The sequence below is a fragment of the Manacus vitellinus genome, unplaced genomic scaffold (assembly GCF_001715985.3).
Source record: "Manacus vitellinus isolate BGI_N305 unplaced genomic scaffold, ASM171598v3 scaffold_19_pilon, whole genome shotgun sequence".
NCBI classification, from domain to species: Eukaryota; Metazoa; Chordata; class Aves; order Passeriformes; family Pipridae; genus Manacus; species Manacus vitellinus.
Window position 1 is genome coordinate 432,657 of NW_021939395.1, and position 11,938 is coordinate 444,594.

The following is an 11,938-nucleotide window of genomic DNA, read 5'->3' on the forward strand; positions in this document are numbered from 1 at the left end:
TGTGTCACCTGCCCCAGGTGTGTCACCTGCCCCAGGTGTGTCACCACGTGTGTGCAGCTGCTCTGGCCGGCGGGTGCTGAGCAGGGCAGCAGGTCATGGGCACCACCCCCAGTCCAGGGCAGGGGGGCAGGTGGGGGCACTGGGGTCATGTTCTTTCTCTCTTCAGCACCACAATTTCAACTTTTTCATTCAGAAGTTGGGTTCTTATAGTTACCAGGAGATGTGGGAGCCAGGACCTGCAGCACCTGTGTGTGTATTTGCTGGGGGAATGAACACTGTTTCCACCTGGATTTTCTTGGGCTGCTGCAGGAACTGGAGAAGAAAAGACCTAAGAAATACCAAAGTCCAGCTCCTGCCATGAATCTTTGTGCTTTGTGTTTTCTTCTGCATTTTCTTGTCCACTTTTGCTTTAATAAAGCAAAGAGAATTTCACTGTGTTCACAGTCCCACAGAAACTGTCCCTGAGGCTCCTTTCAGGGTGGCCAAGCCCTGGAGCAGGGACCCCCTTGGTGTCGCAGCCAGAAGCCAACCACAGACTCTCTGGCTCTGCTCTGGCTCATCTCAGAGGTGTGGGGGCTTTTGGGCCAGCTCAGTCCGAGTCAGAGCTCAGACCATCAGCTCCTGCCCAAGGCAGCAGATGGAGAACAAGGGACACACTTGGCATCTCCCTGAGAGCAGTGTTGTACATGGCTGGGCCCAATTCCATGACAGAGGGTGCAGAATAAGGAATGCTGCCTTTAGTGAAGGCAGGAGAGACTCTTCCTCAGTCCTGTGTCATGCCAGAAGGTGGGATCAGGCGGTGCAATGGCATGTGGCATTCCCAAGGCAAACCTGTGCCCTCCTGAGCCTGTCAGGTTCCTGCCAGCACCCCCTGCCTCAGCAGGGAGCTCAGCTCAGCAGGAGCGAGAGCTGGGGCAGTGACTCTCCACTCAGAGAGGCCATGGATGAGTGGAGAACTGGCAGCATCCATGTGCTGTTGCCATAATGTTCAAGAGGCTCTTTGTGCTCAGCTCAGGGAACAGGGCCCTCAGTCACGGCCATCGGGCTCGGCCAGGGAGGCAAATCCCGCAGGACCACTCGCTGCTCTGAGCCCTGCGGGGCCGGGGGGCCGTCACCGTGCTCTGTGGGGATGCTGAGGGGCACCCCAGGGGTCACCAGCCCCCCGGGCAGTCCGAGAGCTGCTGCCCTCACAGTCCTCGTGGGGTCCCTCCCCTTGCTGAGTTCTTACCTTGGATGTTTCAATAATATATGCTAAAGATATCTGTACCTATGTAAAATAAAGGTGTGGCCCATTTTCTGTCACTAAAAATATTTATTTAGTGTGATGCTCTGAGAGAGCACACTGAGGCACTGAATGCTCTTCAAGAAATGAGTCAGAATGTACCAAGTTAGTAGAAACTTCTAATTTAATTATTTTTCTGGCTGAGTGCTGCCCAGTTTGCAAAGGTCCTCCCTTTCATGGCATGCACAGAGCACATACTGGAATAGACTGCTGTCGGTATTGGCTCCTCCAGGTTTCCTGTGGCTGCTTGTGGTTAGGCAGGGATGGTGTTTGCTCTTGGGGAACGATGGAATGTCCTTTGTTTCTGTCCTCTTTGACTGCACAAAGTGTCCTCGCATGTTCAGGCAGAATCCTGGGATTACAGAGAGGTGTCTGTGCTCTACCTGTCTCCAGACCTGGGGCAGGCAGGGTGCTCCAGCCCCTCCGGGTGGGTTGAAGCCTCCCCGTGCCCAGCGGTGCCTGCTCGCCCCCAGCTCATTCCCTGGGGCAGCAGAGGGACCCTGTGCTTGTGACTCACAGAGAAAATCTCTGCACCCACATAAACCCTCAGCAAGTGGATGAAAGCTGCTCTCTGTGCTGGATGTTTGGTGTTCTGTGGCAATTTTATGCTGTTTCTCTTTGTTAACATGTCTCTGTAATAATAAGAGTTCTCAATTTGATATATTTTATTTTCTTTGTATTAAGCCAAAAAGCTCCTTGCTGGTGCCTTTTTGCCTGGGGGGCCCTCTCAGCCAGCAACTGTGTTCCTGGGAGGAACAAAGGGCAGTGTCTCCAACTGTTCCTTCCACCAGAGCTGAGGGAAAGTGGGAAGCCAATGCCTCAGAATTGACAGAATGAAAAGAACCAGAGGCCTTGGAATGGCAGAGACTTTGGGGTACGTTGCCAGTTCTTTCCTGGGGCGTGGCTCCAAGGCGAGGGCTGAGCACGACACTGGGACACCTTGGCCCTGTCTCAGTGGGACTGGGGCTCTCGAGGCCCCGTGATGTGGCACAGCACACGCAGCCTGGGCCGGCCCCACTTGGAATCACAGGGCTTTGCCCAGATTATTGCACCTGAGGGCAAATCCTCTAGAAAAGGACGAAAGGATGTTCTTAGATTGCTGCTACAGCTCTTTGATTTTTTAATTGGAACGGAATGCATCGGATAAGGAAAACACACCCTACAGTGTTCCGGTGCCACGAGGGCCAGAGCACAGTGACAGACGCTGCCGGGGCCGGCGGGATGCAGTGCAGGATGCCCAGGGGACAACTGAGTCTCAAGTCCCTGTACAGGACTGAAGGCCATTTACTTGTGTAACCAAAGAGAGGAGCCTGTCTGGCACTCAGGTAGAGACAAACCAATGACACTGGGCTTGGGGTAAATGAAAATTCTCCTTTTTGGCTCTGCCAGCCATGCCTGGGTCTCATGTGAGCCCTCCGCTCTGCCACAGGGCGGCCCCTCACGCTTGGTGTTCAGCTCTTTTTGTAATCTGAAAATTTGCTGTTGTTCTGAGTCCAATAAATGCAGAATCTGGTTTGCTGGAGCTCTGCCCTCTGCCTGCCTTTGGCTTTTGTGTTGTTTTTGTGCGTGAAATCACTGTGGGTGTGACAGCTGTCAGCGAGTGAAGGCGCCGGGAATCAGAGGGTCATTTGTCAGTGGATAAGGCTGTACATTGGGTCGTTGTAGGCTTTTTTCACAGTCAGATTTCGCTATTAATCACATGTCTGAACTGGTAATTCAGTTACAGAATTGACTAATCCTTTCATATATTCCGCTTTGGGTCTTTTAAATTGAATTTCATTTGATTAATGTACTTCTCAAAACAAGAAGCTAATAAAGGCCAGTGTCCTCCTCCTTTTGTTGTTGTTTTCGGTAACTTTATGAGTAATTGTAAATCCATTCTGCTGAAACGTCTTTATAAAATTGACCTGTGCTCTCTAAGTAATAAAGAAGATGCTTATCAGCCACTTGTAAATTCAAGGCACAGATGTGAACCCTGCTCAGGGCCAAGATTTGATTAACTGAGACAAAGCAAAGAACTTGGAAAAAAGCCACCCTCATCAGGCCACAGATAAGTGACAATGCCTGGTGTGTAACTGCACGGCAGTTCCACACACCGTGCCCCAGGAGATGAAGCACAGAGAGCTGAGAGCACAAAAGCCTTGGCATCAGGGTTAGTCACGTGCAGGGAATCTGGTCCCATCCCTCACTCTGAGACACAGAGAAATATTGATGTGTTATTTTCAAAATTTGCCCTTAGTGGACACTGGGAAGGCCATCCCTGTGCAGGGCTGTGGTGGTATCTCGGGTACCTGATGGCATGTCAGCCCCAGTGTCACCTGCCAAACGGTCACTGGCCACCAACGTCCAGAGGAACACGCAGGAGTCATTGGTCAGTGCATTGTGGGTGATCCACTGAGGGTTCCAGTCCCTTGGTGGCTACACATTCCTGGGCTTACACCAGCCTTGGTCTCTGGCAGCCCCGGACTCGTGTGGCCTGAACAGTCCATGGGGGGACAGCGAGGGAACCAGTCCGAGGGTTGCGAGGGTTGGGACTGCCAAAGGGCAAATGCACCTCACTCAACTCCTTCTTCCCTGTTATGTTCCAGCTGTCTCTGCTGTGCATCCTGCATCCTGCATCCCACACTATGCATCCTGCATCCTGCATCCCACACCCCATATCCCATATCATGCACCCTGCATCCCCCATCCCGCATCCCTCCTTCTGCACCCCACATCCCCCATCCTGCATCCCTCCTTCTGCACCCCACATCCCCCATCCTGCATCCCTCCTTCTGCACCCCACATCCCCCATCCCGCATCCCTCCTTCTGCACCCCACATCCCTCATCCTGCATCCCTCCTTCTGTACCCCACATCCCTCATCCTGCATCCCTCCTTCTGCACCCCACATCCCCCATCCTGCATCCCTCCTTCTGCATCCCACATCTCACTCCCCACCACCAGTCACCAGGACCTGCAGGTCACTGTGGAGCTGCTCCCGCCCCGTTCCGAAGCACCGGAGCCGCGGGGCCGGGCAGGGCGGTGACAGCCACTGTGCCAGCACCAGGGCTGAGCCACATGCCAGAGGGTTCCAGAGCTGCCCTTGGAGATGCCTCTGCTCCCCAGCAGAGTGGCACAGGGCTCTCTGGAGAAAGTTCAGTTACCAGAAAGAAGAAGAAAACTGAAAACATGGAAACATCATGAAAGCCCCAAAATGGCCCCGTGCTTTAAGGCCGTTTGCTTATCCTTGTCCTCAGAGCAGCCAGTGGGAAATTTTTAGAACAGAAAAGTGTTCTGTTTCCTAAAATGATGACGAACTGTGTCAAACAGCCCTTTGGGCAGCAGTTCCCCTCTCCAGGGGCCCACGAGCGCCAGCACTGTGACCCCACTGAGCTGGCAGCCAGCCCGTGTGCCTTCCAGGCTGTCAGGGCTGTGCCCGCGCTCCCAGGAACGAGCTGGTGGCAACCGCAGCCCTCAGCGGGGTCACGGCGACTCGGGTGCCCTGACATGAGGGACGTTGGCCAACACTGGGGCTTTCTCCCTACCCAAAATCGCCTCCGCCCGCCGGCCGCGGGCAGGCGCCGAGGGGAGGGCGAGCAGGGCCCGGCGTGCCCCACGTCCTGTGCCCACTAGAGCAGAGTGACCACAGTGGCACGGTGCGGTGGCACGGTGAGGTGACATGGTGCAGTGGCAGTGCCGGGGACAGCCTGCAAGGCCAAGTCACCAAAGGGAGCCAGGGTGTGCAGCACGCAGAGTGAGGGAGGAAGGAGCTGTGGGAGGATGGAGTTCCTGTGGGTTTTCTTTGAGCCAACATGAGAATGGTCACGTTTTATACAGGATTTCAAGAATCTTCAGAACTTTGGCCTTGCAGGAGCCCTTAGGACCTCTGAGAGAGGTTGTTAAAGCACTTCTGAAAACACAGAGAATGAGAAACATCACAGCTTTTTCTGGTTTAAAGCATCTCCTGACTGTTTAAACCAATCGTAGGATTTTTTGGCATCCTGACCTGATTTACCTGATTTACCTGACCTGTGTGTATGGGACAAGAAACCCACTGAGGACTGCCAGGAACCCACTCGGCACAGGGAGCTACTCCCAACTCAGGGCGTCCAGATGGGTAATTGTGCAGTGGGGTGGGCCAGGGAGAGCTACAGAGCTGAGAGCTCTGATCCTGCAAGGAGTCCCACGTGGGTGGATTCCAGCGCCTTCATGGGTCTCTGTGCAACACATAAATTTCAGATGTCAGTGCTCTACTAAGTACATTTCAATTCTAAATTTATCAAACAGATGTGTCTACTGCAGCGTCTTTGGCCTCTCCAAATTCTTCCTCTGAGAAGAACTCTCTGAGGCCCAGGCTCAAGCTTTGGAACTGCTTGTTTTGTTATCTTCTGTCTGTATAAAAAGCTACAAGGCTTTACTTGTGCTGGAAAATCATTTTCTTGCTCAGAATAAATCCAAATGTTTTCTGCAAGAAAGCAAACCAGGCAGCTGTGGGTTGGGAGACAAGGATTGTTGGGGCAGTGCCTTGGTGCTCATTCCAGTTTGTAATCACTTAATACAAGGCCTAATGGCAAAAAAACCCGTTTAGTTTCCCAAATGCCGCTATTTTGAAGGCATCCAGCTTTGGAAAAGTTACAGCTCCAGGAGAAAACATTTCAGAGAAACTAGGAGCCAGAAAAAACAAGCAGAAAAACCTCAAGCTGCTGCTCCAGCTGCACTGAATCCGTGCCCACCCCAGGAGCGCGCCGGCCTAGTACCAGGGCACAGCACAGCCCTCTGAGCCGGCAAACCCGGCCTCGTGCTGCCCATCAGAGCCCTCGGCGAGGGCTGGGCTGGTACAAAATAATTTTAGGAGGATCCGAGAACAGCAACCAGCCCTGAGAAGTGTGGGTGGGAATGCTCCCCTGCTCCAGCTGGGGACTCTCATGGCCGTGGGGGCAGCTCAGTTGCCCGTGTCCCCAGGAACACCCTCCTGCTCTGGCACCCTCTGGCGTGGTCACCTTGTCAGGCTTCTCCAGAAACCCAGACTCCAAAGCTAGATGCAAGATTCCCATTTCAGACAGAGAAAGCTACTGTCTCCTGAAAGGGCTCGCTGGTGAAGAAAAGCAAGGGGCCTGAAAAGCAAACACTGGTGCACAGTGTCAGAGTCATGAGGGGTGGGAAAACAGATGTAAGGAGAGAAAAAAGGTCCTGGATAGATGGAAAGAAGCCGGTGCTGGTCACTGCAAATCCGAAGCCTCAGTGACTCACAGCACAGGACACTGTCCTGGCATTGTGACAGCACAGGAATATTCAGCCTCTGCAGGACAGCTTCTCCTGTCAGAAAATGCAGAAACCCAGGGTTGGGGACTGCAAACGCAGAGTGGGGCCGTGCAGAGCCCAGGGCACTCCCAGTCCCATGGACACAGCCCTGGGCAGCCTCCCTGGGGTGCAGGGCCAGGACCCCACTGGGGACCTGCCTGCAGAAAGAGCAGCAGCAGGGACAGCACTCAGGCACTGGAAAAAGAGGAACAAAACACACTGGGACGGTTCTGTTTGACTTCATGGAAATTTATAAACACTTGTAGCAACCTACGCTTGTACACACAAAAACAGCTCCCAGGCTGATGCCGGGGGGCTGCCACCCACATGGGGCAATCCCGAGTTCCCAGCTGTTGCTCCTGTGGCACTGGCAGCAGGAACTGTGCCCAGAGCAGCAGGGACTGTGCCCCTACGGTAGCAGGGATTGGGCCCCACAGCCCCCCTCGCCCCCAGCCCCCCACCACTCCACTGCTGGTCCCATGTTCAGCTGCGCCCACAGAGGCGGAAAAGCCAGCACAGACACACAAGTGACAAAGGGCTTTAAAAGGACACCATGAAATATGTCTGCAAGAAGCTGCTTCCTCCCCACTGTTCACACTGTGAGACTGAAACTCAACTGCTCTCAGACCCCCTGCCCGTGGAGCCCGGCTCTGTCTTGGGGGTCTGTGCCAGGCAGTGGGTGTGAGCAGGAGGGGGATGTGACAGCCACTGCTCCTGTAGGATGGGTGCTGGGGGTGTCCCCTCCAGAGCCACCCATAGCAGAACCCTGGGAGCTTCCCAAACTGACAGGCTTGAGGGGTCCCTAAAGCACAGCCCTGAGCAGGGAAGGAAGCTGGGAAATGCTGGCCTAGTGTGGGAGCCACCAGCCTGGCAGCCCTGGGACAGTCACCCCAGGAGGGGATGAGGTTGCCACTGGGCTGGTCAGAGCAGCTCCCTCTGACTTCACCTTCATCCTACTTGCTCCAAGACACCCGTCCTGGAGCTGCTGGCAAGGGGCTGCAGCAGGAGGGGCCCAGCACACCCCAAGGTGCCACTAGTGCCTGTGGCACAGTCTCAGCCACAACAGCACAAGGCTGGTTTGGCTTTAAAGCCTCTTTCATGTACCAGATCCAAAGAAGGGAGCAACTGGGGCACTGCTGAAGCCGAGGGAGCAGGAGCACCATGGACACGACGTGTGAGCACCAGCGTGTGACATCCAGCAATAACAGACACAAGATCACACACGAGGCAAAGCCCCGGGAGACGGGAAGGACGGCGGCAGCATCCCATCGGAAAACCTGCGCCGGGCAGGACACAGCGCGCACGAGGGGTGGAGCACCCGGGAAGCAGCTGGTGGAATGTTTGGCCACTCTTTTGGAATGCTCCCAGCACCTAAGGAAAATCATTCAAAATGGGGAAATTGCCTTTGGGCTGGCAGAGGAAGCAGGGGAGCCACAGGTTGCTGTGTATGGCCCTGGAGCTAGAGCTGCAGACAAGCCTCTACTGCTACGGGGGTGCACGGGGTGGTCCTGGCCAGGGACAGCTCCTGGGTCAACAGGCATTGCCCACAGGACCACTGCTGAGGGACAGACTGGGCATCTCAGACTGGAAATCAATAAACAAGAAAACAAGAAACTGGGCAGCTCTTAGAAAAATGGTGGGTTTGACCCACATTCAGTGAGTTTCAGATCCTCAGCAGCTCTGTGCTGGCCCACCAGAATCACCCCAGAACAGATTTCTTGGTGTGCCTGTGGGAAGCTGATCTGGTGGGAGTGTGGCTCACACAGGAGGAGGAGGAGGAGCACCTGCTGCCCCCTTCCCCCAGCTGCTCCCTTGGAGCTGCTGACGTGACAGTGCTGCCTGAGAGCTGACCCCGGGCAGGGCTGCAGCCCCGCTCAGGCCAAGGCCCCGGCCCAGCCATGCCCACTGGCACAGTCTTCCAGGACAGGGATGTGCTGATGCCCGGGAGATGAGGAGATGTCCCATAGAGCTGAGTACAGTGCTTCTTCCCCCGTCCCTGCCCAGCCTGCTCAGCACGGGCAGCGTTCCCAGGCACGGCTGCCCCACACACTGCAACTGCAGCACAGCTCACCAAGCGAGGGACACGAGCACAGAGGAAGGGACTTCTCAGGGCAAGAGGGGCCAACCCCAGCTGCCACTGCTCTGCCCTCGCACCCAAGCATGGGCCTCAACCTCTGCACTGTCCGAGGTCACCCTTGTCAAGGCATTTCCCAAAAGTGAGCAGGTCAGTGGTGGCTCTGCTGTCCCTTCCCCAGCCGGTCGGTGTCCCCCAGCCCTGCCCACGCCACCACGTGTGCGGGCACTGCCACAGCCTGTGGGGAGGAGAGGTGGGAGGGCTGAAACCAGTTCAACACAGACGTGTGGGCAGGGCCTGCTCTCCATCGTGGTCTCCCTCTTCTAATTTCTTGAGCCACTTGTGGCTCGGAAATCATCGTCCAGTAAGAAGGCTGCTCTCCAGGGCACTGGGGCTGGCAAGGCTCAGCTGTGACTCCTGGGTCACAAGCACAGAAAGTCTCCTGGGTCCAGCTGGGCCGAGGTGCTTACAAAGCCTGGAAAAAGAAAACAAGCTCTTTGCTCTGCAGCAGTACAAATGCGTCAGCGATGGCACAACCACTAGACTCACACCACCCCATAAATGCTGAATTTGCATTACATGTCTGCTTTTGGTTTATTATTTCATTTGTTGTCACAAACACATACCTTTAGCCTCAGCTCTCATCACCTGGGATCCTGCCTTGTGGTGATGAAGAACTGGATAAAAGGAAATAAAAGAATAAAGAAAAAAATGAATGCAAGGAGCAGGCTCCGACTCAGCCCCACGAGCTGCTCAAGGCTGTGTAGTGGGCAGGGAGGGCTGTGTTTTGCAGTAGAACAAATGATCTCCCCAGCAGCACTAGCAGCAGCAGTTCTCAGACTTACTCGCAAACGTGCTCGCCCTTGGGCAGAGGCTGGCGACCCTTCAGAGTGGGAAGCTGGAGCTTATTTGGGCAGATGTTATCACAAGTGGCACCTGCTGGCACTGAGAGCCGAGGGCTTTGGTGCCCACACTGTCCACCCATCACCCTCTACGCCCCTGCCTGCACAGCCCCAGTGTGGGACCAGCCACACGCCCTATCCAGCCCTGCTCAGCTCGCCCATGACCTTTCTCCCCACAAAGCCCCAGTACAATGGGCACTGTGCCACACAGACCCACACACTTGGCAAACAGGATCCACAGGGATGTGTGGCACTTGGCAGATTTAATTTATCAAGTCTGTATCTGGATTCACATTTTACTCTTTGTGTACTTGTTTCAGCATTTTAGCTGAGCCCCACCTGCTGCCCACAAGCAAGACCAAGCCAGGCTGGGGCTGGGGCTGGGGCTCAGGGTGGCTGTGCTGGCTCTGCCTCAGAGGGAGCACCTTGTGCTGCAGGGCTGCTGCTATCCACGTGCCGCCTTCCCCATGCCAGCCTTACCTGCCTGTTCTTCGGGAAGCCGTCTCAAAGAACTTGGTCCTAGAGGCCACCCTGCAAAGAGGACAGGAAAGGTCACACCAGTGATTTGATCATTTGCTAATTAGATCTGCTCTGTGCAAGGGGAAAGAGCCACAGCATTGGCAGAACTGCAGAGATCCCCTTCAAATGACAGCTCTTGTGCCAAGGCATAGCTGGGCCCCTTCTGCCACCTGCTCTGTGCCCTCTGCCCTCAGAGCACCTGCCAGCACTTTGGCTGTGCTTACAGAACCATGGAATCATGGAATTTTCTGGGTTGGAAAAGACCTCCAAGATCATCTAGTCCAACCTTTGACCAAACATCACCACGCCAACTAAACCACCACACTAAATGCCACATCCAGTCATTATTTCCATACTCTTGCCTGTAATCCCATGTGTTGGGTTATAAACCTGCATCCATGTCTTTCATGGCCCCTCCTTCAGTGTTTATGTGCTCATACCCATGCTCACAGAAAGAGAAGTTCTCCCAGGCAGTTCAGGAGACCCAAGGCCTGGCCCTGGGTCATGGAGCTGACACTCACGGCACTGTTTTTTCTTTTGTTTAATTTCCACTGAAGCCAGCAGGGTTTCTGACTCTCTAAAACCTGAAAGAAATCTGAGGAGGAAGCGGAACTCCATCCAGTTTCCTTGAGATCCAAGTTGGATGTTGTCTTACCCCAGGAAGTGTTTCATTTGAGAGGTTTGCTGGGACCAAGCAGGGATGCCATGCCCTCTGCTCAGCTTCCCAAGTGACACTGGAACCTGTGCTCGCAGCGGTGCCGAGTGGATGCCCATGGGCTCCAGCCACTTCACACTGGCACTGGAAACCAACTGGGTATTTCTCCTCCTTGTCTTACAAAATTTCTGGGAGGTGACACCTACTCCTGCTCCTGTTGCCCAGGCTCACCTTGTCCCCCTTAAGCTTCCCGAGCCCCCAGAAGCCCCTGCTGGCACTGCACCCATCACAGACAGCTGGCTTACACAGATGAGGGCATCTCCTCTGCTGTCCCTGCTATCAGATCCGGCCTCTGCTCCAGCTTTGGAGGGACTGGCGTCCTGCAGGGTGGATCTGGAGGTCTCACGGGAGGACGCATTATCACCGGCTTATCACCATGGGAACGTGGCTTAGGGACACCGTCACACTCACCTGCAGGATGGAGATCACAAACACTGAGCAGGCAGCTTTGCCAGAGGGGGGATGTTTATGAAGGGACACCGAACAGGTCAGTGGATTTAGTTCTGTCTGTCTGCCCCAACTCTTGCTGACAGTGGCCAATTGCCAGAAGGGAGGGACAGAGTCCAGGGAAAGGCAGCTCCTGTGCTGCTGCCCCAGCACAACCTTCCTGGCACTGGGAACAGGGCTAGTGAGGACAAACTCGATGTAGCTGCTGACTGTGAAGCTGATACTGCCTGGGAACGACAAGTGTTCTTAACTAAATGCTCTGCAGCGCTGTTTGCAAAAGGGAGAGGAACAGCATGAACTGGTGATCCCTGTGGCCACTGCTTCTCCCAGCTTTTATGCAGTAGCACTATTTGTCCTCTCCTCAGCTGCTTTTCTTCCCCAAGATCCAGCCAACCTCACTATTCACTTAAACCCTGAAAGTCTTTTAGGGTCAAGTCAACATGGAATGAGTGTCAGACTTTGGCTGTGCCCACGTCTCAGGCTGTTCTGGTCTCTCCTCCCCTCCTGCCAAGCTATATTAAGAGGACTCAAGGTGAGAAGCCCACCACCCGCCCCAGGGAGGGCTAGCTTTGGCACCTCAGGCTTCCCCTGGGAGCAGGGCACCGCAGGGCACGGTCCCAGGGCACACTCACCGTCCCTGCTGCCCCCCGGCCGGGGGGCCGGTCTCCTGGCCTGCAGCGTGCCGCTCCTCAGGGCCGGGCTGGCCACCACGCCGTT

General features: G+C 55.0%; 1 protein-coding gene across 1 annotated transcript in view; it reads right to left on the minus strand.

Annotated features, from left to right (window-relative positions):
- Nucleotides 1-8,865: 8,865 nt before the first annotated feature.
- Nucleotides 8,866-11,938, minus strand: part of OPHN1 (oligophrenin 1) — a 37,864-nt gene continuing 34,791 nt past the window's right edge. The window contains exons 21-25 of the mRNA XM_029959164.1: nucleotides 11,854-11,937; nucleotides 11,020-11,185; nucleotides 10,021-10,071; nucleotides 9,265-9,315; nucleotides 8,866-9,113 (exon numbers count right to left, since the gene is read on the minus strand). Of these exons, the coding sequence (XP_029815024.1) occupies nucleotides 9,273-9,315; nucleotides 10,021-10,071; nucleotides 11,020-11,185; nucleotides 11,854-11,937 (344 nt within the window). The 3' untranslated portion in view covers nucleotides 8,866-9,113; nucleotides 9,265-9,272. The remainder of the gene's footprint in view (nucleotides 9,114-9,264; nucleotides 9,316-10,020; nucleotides 10,072-11,019; nucleotides 11,186-11,853; nucleotide 11,938) is intronic.